This window comes from Desmodus rotundus, chromosome 4 (genome assembly GCF_022682495.2).
Source record: "Desmodus rotundus isolate HL8 chromosome 4, HLdesRot8A.1, whole genome shotgun sequence".
Lineage (NCBI taxonomy): Eukaryota > Metazoa > Chordata > Mammalia > Chiroptera > Phyllostomidae > Desmodus > Desmodus rotundus.
In genome coordinates, this window is record NC_071390.1 from 163,240,337 (window position 1) to 163,257,256 (window position 16,920).

At 34.4% G+C, this 16,920-nt stretch overlaps 1 protein-coding gene across 5 annotated transcripts in view; it reads right to left on the minus strand.

Moving 5' to 3' along the window:
- Positions 1–16,920, minus strand: part of PCDH7 (protocadherin 7) — a 403,653-nt gene that overhangs the window by 203,964 nt on the left and 182,769 nt on the right. For 3 of the 5 annotated variants that reach the window (XM_024573850.4, XM_024573854.3, XM_045182597.2), the window contains exon 2: positions 9,547–9,763. The exons of 1 other annotated variant lie outside the window; for it this stretch is intronic. In XM_024573850.4, the coding sequence (XP_024429618.1) occupies positions 9,547–9,763 (217 nt within the window). The remainder of the gene's footprint in view (positions 1–9,546; positions 9,764–16,920) is intronic. One more of the 5 variants, XM_024573851.4, reaches the window with a different exon arrangement.

Genomic DNA, 16,920 nt, shown 5'->3' on the forward strand with positions numbered 1-16,920 from the left:
GAGATGGACAAATGATTGCCTAGTATAAAATAAAACACAAAAGTCATATGAGAGGCCAAAACTCATTTAAAAGAGTAATTACTATAAAACTCAAGGAAAGATAGCAAAAGCTGTTATTCAGACATTCAGACTCTGTAGTTACTTTCAGAAAATTCTGTAAAAACAAACAAACAAGAAAACCGTGAACAATGGGTTCATAAGATGATTAGAAATTCATTAATATAGATGTCAAGGGATGCAATCATGCCCTTGTCTCTGATAATGACCTTGTAATGGATTTGCTGACCTGAGAAAGAAATTCTCAAGTGTATCTTTACACTACATTTCTTGGTCTTCAGCTTTCTCAATTGTTTCATTTCTACTGACTCTTGATCGGCAAAATTGAGCTCTTTGTCCTTACAACTAAATTCAGCAATTTTTTGGACACCTATGAGTTGGGATTATTCCAGATGCATCACGCCACGGTAAACAAGGCAAAGGGCCTGCCCTCATACCACGTAGAGTATAGTGGGAGACAAGGGGTATAAAAGACAATATAGCTCCCAGCAAAGTCTCCTATTTCTCTTCATTAATCAAAGTTTGTTTAATCGTGTGTCTACTTCTTTACCTCCAACTCTGCATCACTGGCCATTTGATAACCACTACTTTCTAACTCTATATTTCTCCTTAATGTGTCACATTATTTTTTAAAAATGTCCTTGTCAGCACCAAAACTTACTTCTCCATTATTCTCTTACATTTCAGTAGTTTTTCAGATTCTGTGTTAGACATCATCTCTTCTCTAGTAGCATATGCAGAATTGACTGTCTTAGCTGTTCCCAAGATTTCAAAATTCCCAGGGTGCTAATGACTTTAACGCTACAAGCCTGCTACTTATCTGTACTCTGAAGTTTCAGATATACACATTCAGTCACCTGCTAGATATCACCTGAATGTTTCAAAGGTACCTTGAAGCCCACATACCTTAACCAGATCTACTCTCCTGGAAACATGCTACTCTATTTTATTTTTCCAAAGTTGGCAAAGAGCACCACTGTTTTCCCACATGTTGGTATTCCTGGTATCACGTACTGTTCTCTATACTCTTACTCATATTTTTGCTTATCAAGTCTCTCCTTACCCATCCTTCAAGGCTTGCCTACAATTTTTCATGTACTTAACTCATATACTCCTTTGGCTCTAGTAACAATGGATCTCTATAGGACCTCTCATTCTTTTACTTCTAAACATCCAGCTCTGTGTACCTCATTCTCCACCACACTACTTTAATGCAGAGAAGGCAGAGAGCGTGTCTCACTCACCTTCAGATTCTCCATGAGAACTTGCATAGGGTAAGTGCTCAGGAAATGGTTATTTAACTTGGTGAATTCTCATAATAGTCAAAATTCTCTGCTCATTGTATGAAGTTTCATCTATGGCTGCTATGACCTTATGCTACAAGTGCTGGGTTGGTGAAATGCAGCCTCACACTGAATAGGAACAGCGTGCATAATTCAGTGTGAGCTCACTATAGCTCAGGAACGCAACTTCGGAGAAGCAAACCACTCTCAGATATAGGAGGGTCTCAGAACCTCATCAATAGTAGGTCCTGGGCATTTCAGAGCAGAAATAACATCATAAAATACATATTTTGCACTAGAAATGAACAGGTGGACAATTTTCAAAAAGCAGGCCACAGTTCTGCTACCATTTTATAACCAAAACATTTTGTGGCACACGTCACAGGCTTCATTTGGACATATAGTATCAAAAATTAATTTATTCTGTGATTGTCATATTTTAGCAGTTAAAAATCTATTTTTAAGAAGTCATTTAAATTTTTACATGTTTCAAATACTTTCTCATTTTCTAATAAACTTATACTTTTTGGATAGTAATGAGAAGACACACAAGATAATGAGAGTAATGTCAAAAATCTATTTGCATGAATTAAGGAAAATTTATCAGAAACAAGATACAAATACAAGGCAACCTACTGTCTATATTTTAGATAAAGAGGCATATGACATAAAGACAAATATCCAAAAACTTAACCTGCAACTTGAGATAGCAATTACAAAAACAAGGTGTAGCCACAATATGAGGAACAAATTGCTTTTTTGATTTTAAAAAATATAATCCAATGCAATCTACTCTAATTATCTGTTTGAGTAAGACAATTAGTCTTCTGAAATGAAAACAATAACTTCTCAATATTATTTACAAGTTCTTATTAAGTTTGAAAGGCCTTATTAAAGCACAGATATTTTTAGTAAGTGTCCATATTTATAAGAAATGAGAGAACAGAGACATAAAATTAACTTGTTCTGTAGTTCAGACCTGGATTCAGTGTCTGCTGCCAATTTCATCAATGATAAATTCTGGAGGGTTTTTTTTTTAACTACTTATATTTAGCATACAAAAAGAAAGGAACAGGGAAAAAAGAACTTGATTTAAAAATGTAAAACATATAATTTAACTTAATTTAGCTTAACATGAACCCCTCCAAGCCAATTCAATCACTATTTAAACAATGTTGAAAATAGGTAGGTAAAAGGAGAGACATGATGCAGATGACATGACAAGGCCTTCTTCCAGCCCCAGATGTTATTTAATAAATGCAAATTTTAAATAAATGTATCCATAATTGTTTCATCTATATAAATATCTTCTCTTTTGTCTGTATTTCTTCCAGTCTAAACTTTTCTAACAAGCTTTCTCTTTTTCATATTACGGTGAATTCACTACAATCAAGGTTGTATCTCCCTGATACAAGGACTTCCACTAGGAAAACAGGGATTCTTTCCTATTCACTTTGACTTCCTCTGACAACTCTGCTTATATTGTATTTTCAAATCATGATTGTTGAATCGAAATAAATAACCAGCCCTGGTTGGTATAGCTCAGTGGATTGAGCGTGGGCTGGGAACCAGAGGATTGCCTGTTCAATTCCCAGTCAGGGCACATGCCTGGGTTGCAGGCCAGGTCCCCAGTAGGGGGCACTCGAGTGGTAACCACACATTGATATTTCTCTCCCTCTCTTTCTCCTTCCCTTACCCTCTCTCTAAAAATAAATAAATATTTCTTAAAAAAATCACATCAAAAATAAATACATAACCACAGCCTTGTCACCATATAATTACTCCATTAAACAAGAGATAGAATGGATATTATTGTGCTTTGCTCTACTGAAAATTTTCTGACCAAAAAATAAATAAATAAATGAATAAAATAAAAAACCTACAATACGGTACAATCGAGAGTGTTTTACACTAAAAGAGGACTATTAAGATGAATTAGTTTCTCAACAAGCAGACTAACCTCTGAACTTGAGTGTTAACTACACTATAAAAGCCAAAAGATGCCTGAGTGTTGTATTTCAGCAATATCAAGTTTTTTAAACAAAAGTCTAAGAAAAGAAATCTGTGAAAGAAGAGAGGTACATACAATCTATAAGCAAAAACTGATGCAGGAAATATGAGCATAACACCTTCACTAAATAAGAAGTTAAACAGAGAGTGCATTATCTAACGAGTGTACAGAAATTCCAATAAAGCAACTGCTTTAAGGGTCTGGAGGCAACAAACACTCTATCTGACCTCCAAGTCACTTTGAGATCTGATGAGAGGTCATTCCATCCTCAAATGTCATAAGGGTTTAGCGGAGTAATTTAGTTTTAAATGACCAAATTAGAATAAAAAGGGTAATATGACCATATGTTTTATTAGTGTTAATTATTAATACTGAGATTAAAAAAGATAGAGCTGAGAGTTCAGTAAGCATACTAATTGAACACTTTTTTTCAGCTTGTTTTCCCTGCAGTGTGAATATTTTGCTGCAGTTCAAAAGGAAATACACACCTAAAGGACACTCACTCAATTGCAGTGCTGGGTATAAAATGTAAAGCCATTCTTTTTAAAAAAAGAGTAGAGAATATAGGAAGATAATAATGGCTTTATCCCACCTCGAACAAAAAAGAGCACGGAGTTGGGTTGATTTGCTGGTAGAAGATAAAACCCTTCCCTTCATTTTAGATCCTTGATGTGGCTAAAGGTCACTGCTCCTGGTTGTTGCCCTTTGTTACCCCACAAAAATGAGCAATTCAGTGAAAGGTACTCAAGGTCAGAATATCGTCCTTACCAGTAATGATAGGAGGCTCTCTTTGTGCGATAAAACATTAAATGATGTTTTGATGATGAAGAGATTGTGTTATGTCCAATTTATTTACTTAGTAATAATCACACTTATTTATTACTATTATTTAAATAATAGTAATAAAAATTGTTACCAATTTATATAGTGATATTATTTCTGCTGTTATATTTAGTTACAAATTATTAGTTGATAAGAAACCAGGATTCAAACCAATATCATTAGATTTCAAAGCCTGTTTTTAAATCAATATATGCCACCTACAATGTTGCCTCTTCTCCTCTAGGACAACATCGTCTTTAGGTTCTGTTACAGACTCTGCTGCTCCTTTTACTGGAGAGCTGCTGTACACACACCTGCATTGGCTAAGACCTGGCTTAGAGACAGTCTTTCTCATCACTATTTCTCTCTAGTCAACATGAAGAAGAAGAAGTAATCAGGGACCTCCCGAGGTGAGGGCATGTGGACTTCTCGGGGACACTTGGGAGACAGGGAGCCATTTCACAAAGGGCTGGGACAGCTTCAGTGACCCTGGCAACCAGAGTGACACCATGAGATGCACAGTCATGAAATGAATCCTTTGCAAGGAACGCTAGTCTCTCCTACAGACAAAATTTGCAGAGCATTTGTTTGGAGGTGCGATGCTTATGACAGTGACAAGTGCATGACAGAAGGACAGAAGAAGCCTCAGCTACGTAATGCAATCTAAATGAAAACAGCACAAGCCTATAGTGACTGGATGATAGCACCTCCCAGACAGCTGCTGAAAATTGGGTGGGGGGGAGGAAAGTAGAGAAAAAGGGTGTCCTTTATGTCACAAAAATACGTGAGTCTAGTCTATGTTCTCATTATCTTTGGTCATATAAAAATGGCATTTCATACCCAAATAATATTTCACACAGATTCTCATTTATTTCTGAGAGCAATGAGTAATGTCCATGGCATATAGCAAATGGGCTTGTGGTGGACTGTACCACGTTTTAACCTTGAAGGACAGTGATATCTAAACACTGGTTAAAGCATACGGAGTGAGCGTGAATAAAGCAACAATTAAGTATAGCTCATACACATCTGAAAAAGTAAGACATTTTGGAAGTAGGAAATTAAAAAGTATTAATGTACATGAGTCAAAATTATATCTTAACTATCTGAAAGAATCAAAAGGTATAAATGTATATAGGCATTTAGTGTGGCCAAATTTCTGACCTCATTTAACTTCTTATAACATGTCTTGTGGATCAACTGCTATTTTCCTGTTTTAATTTATTTTGATGTCATACTACTTGTAAGTTCACCTAGAGAAAACTACATATGTTTTCTACCTTTTGTACACTCTTACTCTGACCAAAGTTCACATTGTCAAGCAGGAAAGCAAGTGTGCTTATTCTACTGTGATATCACTTAATCATAATTAATATTTTTGAAGGGCCCAGCACCCAGAGCTACATCGGATCTACAGATGACTCTTGTATACTGTGATTTGAAGAAGGCTCCCAAAGGGTCTCCTACACTGGCCTGCTGTGGTATCAACCCCGCCATCTACCTGCTAGAAGATCACCCCATTGAAATCGGTCCACGTCTTTGACTTATGGAATACGTGCATTATCTACGATGAGCATGCACATATGGTGCCTGGGTTGCAAGGAAAGCCCAAGAACTGCTTGTGTGCTGCTCACATTAACACATTTTATCAAATTTGCTCAACCTCTCACTAAGAGGCCCAAAGTTCTCTTTCTGTTCTGGAGAGAAAAAAAAAAATAAGAACAACTGAATTGTAAGGAGAGAATTGCAGATTGTTGGATCTGGGTAACATTTTAAAGTTAATTTAGTTTATTGCCTTATAGATGATCAGAAGTGGACACAGATGGAGTAAATGACCTACGTAGTCCTAACAGCAAAATTGGAATTAGAGGTCAAGTGGAATATTTTTATATCTGAGTTATTAACCACTACATCTTCTGAAGTAATACAAAGCAAAGACAAGCTAGCCTTGCAAATAGCATTCAGGGTGGATGGGGGACTCCGGGAAGACTAAATAGACTGGGGCATGAAGGCAGGGACTAAAGTAAATGGCTACAATAGACCTAAAGAAATTGTTAAAGCCCACTCCAAGGGAAAGTGTGCAGATTCCTTCGTAATTAAAAGAAGGGCAACCTTTTGCATAGTCAATGGTTTCCTTTAGTGTGACGGTGTTTGTAAACTTAGTATTTGGTTTTCACTTGAATTATCAATTCATTGCTGTAGGTTTTAATTATTTAACATTTCATTATCACATATTTTATCATTGCTTGACTTTCCACCATGAACTCTACATTTTAAAATATCTAATTACACTAAGTGCGTTTAATAAAATAATAAATAACCAATTTTCTCAATGTTATCAAAGGATCAATTTGAAATAATCATAAATTGATAATAATTTGTTAAAGGGGAAGAAAATATGTTAGTGATCTTGTTCATGAATAAATGTATAATCCATAAAGGTTTTCTTAAAACATTTTTAAATGGGGTAATTTCCATGACTTCTTTCCAGAACCCATGGGGTATGAGTACCCCAGCTTTGGATTTATCAAAATGGTGGGCATCATTCTAATCACTAGACTCAGCTGTCAAGACACTGTTTATTCTTAGTCTTATAGTGCCTTCCCTTTCTTACGCTATAAGAGAATAAAATTTCATTTGCGATCTGTCACTAACTAGGTTGGAATATTAAAACTGGTTATACAAAAAAGTAAGCCACAGACCCGCTGAATGAAATTTTGTTTATCATGCTAAAATATAGAAATCGGACAATGACTTTTATAAAAGATGTGCATCTCATGGCTTAGCTACTTAAATTTTCCTGTGTTCAGTTATGTCCTAATGACAGCATCTGTGAAAACGTATTTTTGTCATCAGCTCCGTCCCAACTTACGCTCAGTTTGCATTAGGGCATTAGAATGTTAGAACGTTGTATAGTATTACACTGAAAATTATCTTATAAACTTTACAATGGACGTTAATCCTCAAAATAGTTTTAACTGTACTGTTTCACATAGGTTAAAATTCAAGGAAAATATTGGAGGTAATAATCATTAGAAACTAGGACAGCATCCAAAAAGGCATTTTCACGGAAAATCCAATACAAATCCTGATTAAAACCTAACCAAGCAAAACACTGCCGATTACCTGGATTCCAATTAAATGTGACAAATGGATACTTGACAGGTTTCAATTCCAATTCTATTTATGTCAGAATGACCCATTAATATTGAAAATGAAATTACCAGAATTCAAGCAATGTGATTGTGCTTTACAGCTAGATGGAAGTCTGAAACCTTGGCACCGAACTCACTCGAATGTCAGCTGCTACATTTGGATTGCCCAACGTGAATCACATCTCCTTCCATCATTACCTATAGATTAGGGCTGACATGAATCACAGCTAGCAGATGACAAAGTGTTATGTAAACTCCAAATTTCAAGTGTCAGTCACATAAAAAAACAGGAAAAATCAGGTACATTATGATGGTTCTTACTGCTGCCAAGACTAAAATCATAGTTAAAAAAATAACTAAGTCTTTTTTGGTAAATGTGTCTTAATGAACTTTCTAGTCTCTTACCAAGCTCATCTGTAAAGTTTTCCATGGCAAGTATGTTTCCTAAGAGTAAATGATATGTGTTTGTCATATATAATTATGTTTATTATTCATCATTTCTCATTTTAAAGGCACCGAATCTCCTTAAACTCAAAAAAACATTAAAATATGATTGTAATGCCAATGATACAAAGTTTCTTTCTATTACTATAGCTGACATCAAAAATAATTAATCATTATGCTGTTTACAGTGACACAAGTACTTTTCAAAACACAAAATTAAATGGTATCATCAAAATGTAGTCACAGATATAGTAATACCTTCAATGAATGAACCTGCCTTCCTAGGTGTGTGTGAGCGCATATGTGTGCATATATAAAATCTGGCAGTATTTTAAATTTAATTCTTTTAATTTTCTGTGAAGCTTTTCAAACATATCTGCCTTAGATATATATATATATTCATAAGCACTGCAATTCATATCAAATACTTTATACTCATTTAAAAATACTAAAGTTAATTCTTAAAAACCATACCAAACTCCCATCCACATAAGCACACACCACCATACACACAGATAAGCATGCCTTTATAGCCATAAGGCAAAATGCCACTTAAACTACAGATACTTAATCAAGAAGGATTATCAATCATCAGACCCTGATATCCTATCACCCAGATAACAATGTGGAACAATAATTATGTAACATTGTTCAGATTTGCAGTAATTTAACTGGGGGTCACTTACATAATACTTTCTCATGTTGAATTTTAATATCAATAGGCAAACTTCCAGAAGAAAATCAAGTTTACCCTGCATTACTATGCTCTTTTTGCGTATCATCACCAGAGGAACTGGTATATAACAAAAAGTTAGAATGTCTTATTTCACTTGAGGGTGGAATGATGAAAGACAAATTAATTCCAGGTTTCCACGAGGTAAAATGTGTGTGGCCCCCCTTATCTTCCCTACATATAATATCTGTTTGTATTGAAATAATAGTAAACGTAGTAAGAAATGCACCATTCCCTTATTTGACAAAAACCCATTCCTCAGACATTTACTTCTTACCCAAAATTTAAAAAAATGCATCTCCAATTGTCTTTGGGAACACAAACAAATGTATAAATTTTATAATTACTATTTGCAATCTTCATTGGATAACTTAAAGAAAAATGTATATAAGGCCAATGTTTGTAGTAATTATGAAAATCGTCTCACTATGGGATAAGAATATAAAGTACTACGAGTTCCTTTCCTCCCATTTCCTTGCAGAAAAATGAGTAAAACCTTATACTTAAGTGAGAGGGGAATTCTAATAGCATGCACAATATACTTTTGAGAACAAGATAATACTGTTCTCCTTCTTAACGCCATTTCAGCTATCACTTGAAAGGAAGTGTTTGAAAATGCTTTTCTAAATACCTAGGAAAAGAGCAAAGTTCGTTTGCTGTCATTCCCTTGCACTAAGACTGGATAGTTGCAATTGAAGAAATAGTTGCATGACAAAAATGAATAGGAGAAAACAATAACACGAGACCTTTCTCAAATTGCTATCGTTTCAGTATTATGCACTAATTTAGCTTTTTTTTTCATAGTATTATTCTTATTTGTAAATGTGTTTATGTCTGACAGGCTGTTTTACAATGGCAAATTTTATCTACAAAGTTATGGTTCTTTATTTGGCATTTTTGTACTTTAGGAAATATTTATTATTTCACATAGAATAGTTTTAGTGTCAGCTAGTGTATTGTGGTTTTAGACTGACCTTCACGAGGCTACTTATTACGGCTCACTAGCGTGATTATGTGTGTGGATGTTGTGTTTGCCCCTACCATTTTCCATATGCTCTGCCTCACCAACACTGCCATCCGGCGTGGTCCTTTCATAGTTGTCCTCTGGGAGTGGAAGGGCACCCAGTCTTGGCCCTGATGAACTCTTACTGCTTGGTGTTTCTGACTCCTCCAGCCCGCTGTCATAGCAACTCTGCAGTGACCCCTGATGTGGGTCCTGAGGCTGACTCACAACAGAAAACGTCACTCTACGAAATGGCTGTAAAAGAAAAGATTCTGAATGTCACTAAGGTAGAAGATTGTACATGATCTCATTAAAAATACATCAATTACACACATTAAAGTCTACGGACAACTAATTCAATACAAAATGGTTAATATAATATGTTGAAATCTATTTGGTTAACTCTGAATTATCTGAGGCAATACTTAGATTTTATTATGCAAAAGCTCAAAATTCCTTTTTCTGAAACAGAGATAGGAAACAGCAATTTCACTAACACACACATCTAAATCTATGTTAGTCCCACATATTCAGTCTTTTTCTATCCTGTAGTCTTCGCTTCAAATATGCTTTTCATAAATAGACTCTGTAATAACAAGGGTCAGTGATTCAGGAAAGCAAGAAATATTGAATCAATCCATTGTAAGAAGAAATCATTTTAAGATAATTTTCCATGTGATATAATGGTTAAAAATGAGTGTTCTGGCAGATGATTTAAACTATTAAGGGTACACCCGATAAATAGGAATTTAGATGTCGTGCTTAGAAATAGGAATACATTGCACACTTCATTCATATTAAAATATTACCTATCGACCTTGAAATTCAAAGGGTAGTATTGAAATAATAGATAAACGTTCTCATAACCAGAGAATGGAGAATAAACTAAAAAAGTTTAATTGTATGTGATTTCTATGACTATAATTTGTTATAAAAAATAACATCATGTACAGCCTTTAGACTGGATTTAAAAAATGTTTCAGATCTTTGTATGATTTGGACCCACACGTTACTATGATGCTGATATTGGCTGGACTCAAAGTTCACTCTGCATGAAACGTACACATTATTGTAACTATAAAATAAAACCAAAAAAAGGCGCATTAAGGAAACGTAGTAATGCCATGCATCAACCATGTAACATACATAACATTTGGGGAAAAAACCAATATGAAAAAGATTCTGTAATGTCTGTTTCAGGTTATTCATGCAATTGTTGGTCAATTAAGCTCTAGTATGATTTGAAAATGGCATAAATGTATAGATTTTTAAACCTATAACTTCTACTGTTCCATTTCATTATGAAGTATAACACCAATGCTGCCAGGAAAGAGTAAGAAATGTGAAGAACCTTTTTTGTACTCTTGTAACCTGAATGTTAATGGTAAAAATCACTAAATGAAACTAGGACCAGTAGAATTTTTAAAAATGTTAAGGATTATAGACACATGATAGATTACGAAAGGGAAAATTAAGAAGAACTGTGACATTTTCTCCAAACTTATAAACTGGCTTTACTAAAGACAAGTACATATTTCCACAAATCTTCCTTTTATTTTGTTTCAGATAGAAGATTGGCCAGGGATGTTGTCCATTAATATTTGTAACCCAGTACCTCAAGTTATTTGTGTTATACAGTTATTATAAAATCTTCGTTTTCATTCTAGGTCAAAATCAAACTTTTAGAATTACTGAATTAGATCACATGGAGGGTTATCTTTAGGGAGGAATAGGGGAGGATGGAGGAAAAGGCACAGGTAATAAGCATAACTGGTAGGTACAAAATAGACGGGGAGGTTAAGAATAGTATTAAGAAATGAAGAAGCCAAAGAACTTATATGTACGACCCATGAATAAAGGGGAGGTGATGCTGGAGGGAGGGGGGTGCAGGGAGTGGAAGGGGAGAAAAATGCAACTGTAATAGCATGATCAATAAAATATATGTAAAAATAAAAGAAAAGAACTGCTGAATTTTATTATAAAGGGAAAACATTTAACTCACATTGTCTTCTTCATAATGCTTTACTGAATTGGTACTGCAGTTTTTAAAAAAAATTACAAAATATTTCTAGTACAAAGAGCATACACATCATGGACCAAAATTTACTTCAGTAAGCTCCATTAAAAGAAACATTATCCTTATTTTATTAATATTTCTTATGTGTATTTACAATTGTGTGATTGTGATATTTTACTTTACATCTAAGTAACTACAGAAACCACTTTATATTTGTGATGTTTTATCTTATGTGTACATATTTTTTTTTATTTATCACTCCCAGCTGACTGCGCACTATCTCTGATACATTTTATGTCTTCAATCTCACCTTGGAAATGAGACCACTGACAGTGCCCAAACGCCACATCATTCTGTATACAGAGACACTCACCAAAGTATATGCTTCTGAACAATCGTATTTGAATGACAATGCTACATTCAAGAAAGCACACCAAGGGTAACGGAGACGTATTATAACTTCCAGACAAAGCAATGATTAGATAGATAGATAGAGAGAGAGAGAGATAGAGAGATAGATAGAAGGAGGAGAGTCAAATTCTATTTTAATGAGTCTCAAATCATTTAGAATCAGTCTTCATTAACAAGGAATTTTAAAATTTATAAAGAAATACACAATTTGTACTTACAAATTGACAAAAGGAAAATAAGAGACAGAAATGGAGGTTCATTTTCATACAAAAATAGAAAGAGGGTGATGCTTGGGTGCTTAAGTGCTGGTTCCACCGAAAGTAATGATAGGCTAGTGTATGGGCAGGTGACAGGATATGCTTGCAATGACAAATGTCCAAAGCAAAGTGATGATTTCTGTACTGTATTATATAATAACTACAATGAATCTAATCTCTCTGTGCATTTTATTTTCCTAACTTTCTACCTTCTTTTTACTGTGAATAATCTCCATTAAATACTTCATGTTACATATGTTACATAATTTAATATGTTACATATTAAATTTAATGATGGAAGAAAAAATATTTTACCTTAAAAATACTGAGATCAATATATATATACTAAAATACTTAGATTCATGAGTGCTTCTGTTTTTATAAAATGCTTATATTTAAAGTAATATCTGGATAAATGAAAACTAATTCACAATAAAAATTTAAAGTAAAGAGTATCACACAATAGATCATAAACTACCCCATCAATCATTTTATTTGCTTTTAAATTATCCCATTAGAATTCCACAGTACAATGTCAACATTGTATTAGTATCTCTTACACACTACTTAGATAATTTTAATAAATAAAATTCCTGTGGCAAAATTTTTAAGTTGACATATGTACCAAATTAGTATAGAATCCTACATCCTCAATTCTGCAAGAGGCAGGCTTTAATTGCAACGGTAAACCAAACATGTAAATTTAGATAGATGGATGATAGTTAGTCAAGTATTTCATCATCATTTGTCATCAGGGTAGGTTTATTGGGAAGATAGATTTTACAGAAAAGTCATGGCACAGAATTCATATTATTTATATATTCCAGGTATTGACTAACCCAGAAATGTAATGTGTCGATTGTGTGAAGAGAGAATGAGTTGCATTGTTCATGTAACTCTCAGCTTGTTAATCACAGATACTCTGAATTAAAGTGATTTAAGTGGTCATTCTTAAACCTAGATGTGCCTTCGAATGACCCAGAGTGACTTGTGAAAAAACATAACGTCAGGACCTGTTACACAATTAAATTCGTTTCATCGTGGGACTGGATATCAGTGGTTTGTAAAATCTCCCCAGGTGATGAAAAGGCAAGTGGAGGAAGGAGAAACCCTACAATTGAAAGAACATATGAGAAGATGCTAAAGAGATTAAATTGATCCAGAAAACTAGCTGGTCCCCAAAGTGTCCACAGCGTTTTTCCTGGAGAGTCAGTAGAACTATGGCTCCATCTCAAGATGCAAAAATGTGGACGTTTAGACGTCTAGTGACCTGAAGTGTTTGAAGCTTTGTATTGTTCTGTCTATGGTAAGAAATGATTTCATGTCCTACCCAAGCAAACTGGTCTTTCTAGAAGAGGGAAAGGCAGAATAGCGTGAAGAAGAGTGTCAGCTTTCTAGCTCTTTGAAACTGTGAAGTGAAGTTGTATTTGAAAATTATTCAAATGAGTTATGAAAGAAATAGGTCTTCAGGAAAATCCTTCCAAAAATTCTGAGAATTATAAATATGAGGAAGCAGAAGTAACATAATTTATTCAGGCAAATGAATGACCTAATTGAAAGGGTGCAGTAGAAGACATCATCTGTCAATTCTTTACCAAAAAAAGGAATTAGAAGAACTGTTGAAGGCAGAGGATTATGGTAAAAAATGGTGAACTCTGGAGAAACAGTAATGGGCAGCAAGACCTGTGTGGGTAACTGGGCCCAGTCATTAATTCACTACATCTCCGTTTGTTCTATACACATTATTGGTTGCAAGGAAGTTCCAAAAATGCCTCTACACATTTAAGAAATTAAATCTTATAGCTATGTAAAACAGACAAAATATAATATGATCAAGTTTTCAATAAGAAAGGGTACAAAAAGATGAGGTGAGACTTGTTTGGGAACTTAGGGTAAGCATTGCAAAGGAGAGATTTTGGGGTTGAGAGCTGTAAATGAAGTTTGACAGCTAATGTATATTGGAGGGCTGGTTATAGATTCCACAGTTGGGGTCAGCAGCAAATAATAAAAATGAGGGTTGGTAGGAAAACTAGGTCACTTTTGAAACTCAGAAGGCAAGGAAGCCAATCAGTTCTGGAAAGAAAGAAAATATGCTCAAAAGCATCGGAGACATCAAGGAGAATGCTCACTACCACACACCCATTGTATTCATCCTTCAGAAGTTCATTGCGGCTATGAAATCTCTGAACTCTGCAGGACAATTCTTGATTACACCAGAGAAGTAAAAAACCAACATGTAAATATAGAGAGAAATGGAGAATGTGCTGTTAGACTGCTGATTTTAAAAATGTGATATATAAGAGGAGTAGGATCACAGTTAAAATAAAAGATTTGTGTTAATAGCTTAATTTATTTATCTATATGTTTGTGTTTCTTTGTGGTATTGAAAAAATGCTCTAAAGTAAATATTTGAAGATGCAAGAAAAAAGGTGCACTTCCTAACATAAAGTTGCTGGTGAATGAAAGAAATCAGAGAAGGTAAGTAAACCAAATACAATTAAGAGATAAGTGAAATTAAAAATAAATTAGAAAGGTAAGGTACATTGTGTGTGTTGAGGAAATCCAAGCATGGGGTATGTGTGTCTGTGTGTGTTTGTCATGAGAAAAAATAGTGTATTAGAGAAAGCAGAAAGTGATTCTAGGCCGAGCAATTCCACTGATCCTCCGTTGACCTCACACAAGTTAGCTGACCCGGGGTTCTTGTGCCTTAGGCTCAGGGTCTGTAAAATAGAGATAATAATACTCACCCCTTACTGACTTAAATTCCCTGAGAGATAATGAGATAATTTATAAAAAGAGCCTTGAGCTTCCTCAAAGACATATACTATAAAAGGTATTAATACCTCAGGCCACAGCTGTACAGCTGTATATCTTGAACTAAGTCCTATTATGTTTTAGGTTTTTTTATTCTTTAATTTAAAAAAATACATTACTGGTCCAATAATTCACAATGCTTTTGAAACTTAATTTAAAAAAATCATATGAAACTTTAAACCTAATTATCCTATTAATGCAGTAGATTTTTATTGTTTTAAATACAAATGTTTATAAAACAAATATGTACATACATTGCCACAATTTTTTCAAAAACTATTTGAATATAATTAATTTAGTAAGCATGAACATTCTTATAGTTGATAATTTTACAATGGCATTTATCAACTAGTTTTCTATTTCATTATGACACACTGGACATTTTCACTTCAAGACACACCCTACTATGAGTACTTCCCAGGTATTTCAGAGGTCGTTACAAATATATTAAAGGAAACTCCAGATCCTATGCAATCACTGCAGTATGGATGTACCTTCATCATCATCTTAGTCCCCAAATGATGGAATGCATTAGAGTTGTCACAGATTTAAACTACTGTAAACTGGGAACCGTCATTCTCTATGCTTAATATAAATTTATTTTCTGGAAATTTAGGTCACATGAAAAGTTGGGGAAAAGTGTTAATGGAGAAGATCTCTGCCCTCTATTCTTGCCCTCACATTGCAGGTGGCCATGAGGATGGCCGCCTCTTCCTGTCCTCCCCTCCTCAGTGGAATTCTGATGACACCAAAGTAGGGGTGTGTGACTGCAATAATCATTTCCATATAGCATTCACCTATATCCTCGTCAAGACAAACAGAGCAAATAAGAATTGTTTTAAGTTGGGTGCTGTGGGGTGTACAATGTTTCATTTTCAATAAACGTATCTGCTCATTAATATTTTTTATTATTTTTCATTAAAAAAGTGAACGGATGCTACTAGCAATATACTGGGGAACTCGGGATCAAGAGAAAGAGCCTGCTTAGAAAGAGCCTGGTTAGAATACACAAATTTGGATTAGAGAAATAAGGCTTGTGTTCTAATGGCATTATTTCATGCATTTACGAAGGGAAGATGAGATGAGCATTTGAATTATTATTAGTTTTTGTGAAATTTCATCTCTCTGGTGGATAACATAAATTACCAAGCAGGAAACCTAAACCTGGGCACTGTAGCAGGTGTACTAGCATCCAGATTCCATCCCGCTCCTATTCAGAGGACTCAAAGAAAGTTAAGTTCATACAACTGCAAATTCACTAGAGGACTGGACAGTTTTCTAAACAGTGGATTTTAAAAAATATCTAAAAAGCTGATGTCCAACAGAACTACAACTCTGATAACTGTTTCATTTTATTATTTTATCTTGCAAGTAGTCATTATTTTTCAAAATTTTACAGAACCACAGAATCACCTTCTTCTCTGAAAGTACTGATGTAATAGCATGTACTCTTTACAACCCACACTGTTCAGAAATTGAAGTTTTAAATTAACACGAATATGCCATTCTGTTTTGGGAATACAATCATTGCCAAATGTGTATAACATTTCCAAGTGTTAGTTAAAAAAAAGTTGCCACTAAGTTTATTTATAGTTGCTAAGAAAAGCAATAGAGACCAGATGCATATTAAAAATATATGAATAATAATACATTTATTTTTATCAATTTTTGATCCTCACCCAAGGATATGTTTGATTTTTAGAGAGAGAGAGAGAGACAGAGAGGCAGAGAGAGACAGAGAGAGAGAGACAGAGAGAGAGAGAAGGGAAGGGGGATGGTGATGATAGATGGAAGGCAAATATTTTAAAGTATATCTGTTTATGAGAGGTAATATTTGCTTTTATGATGTAATGTTTACTTCTTAAATCCTTTCTATAAGATATGTTTATTGATTTTGAGGGAGAGAGACAAAA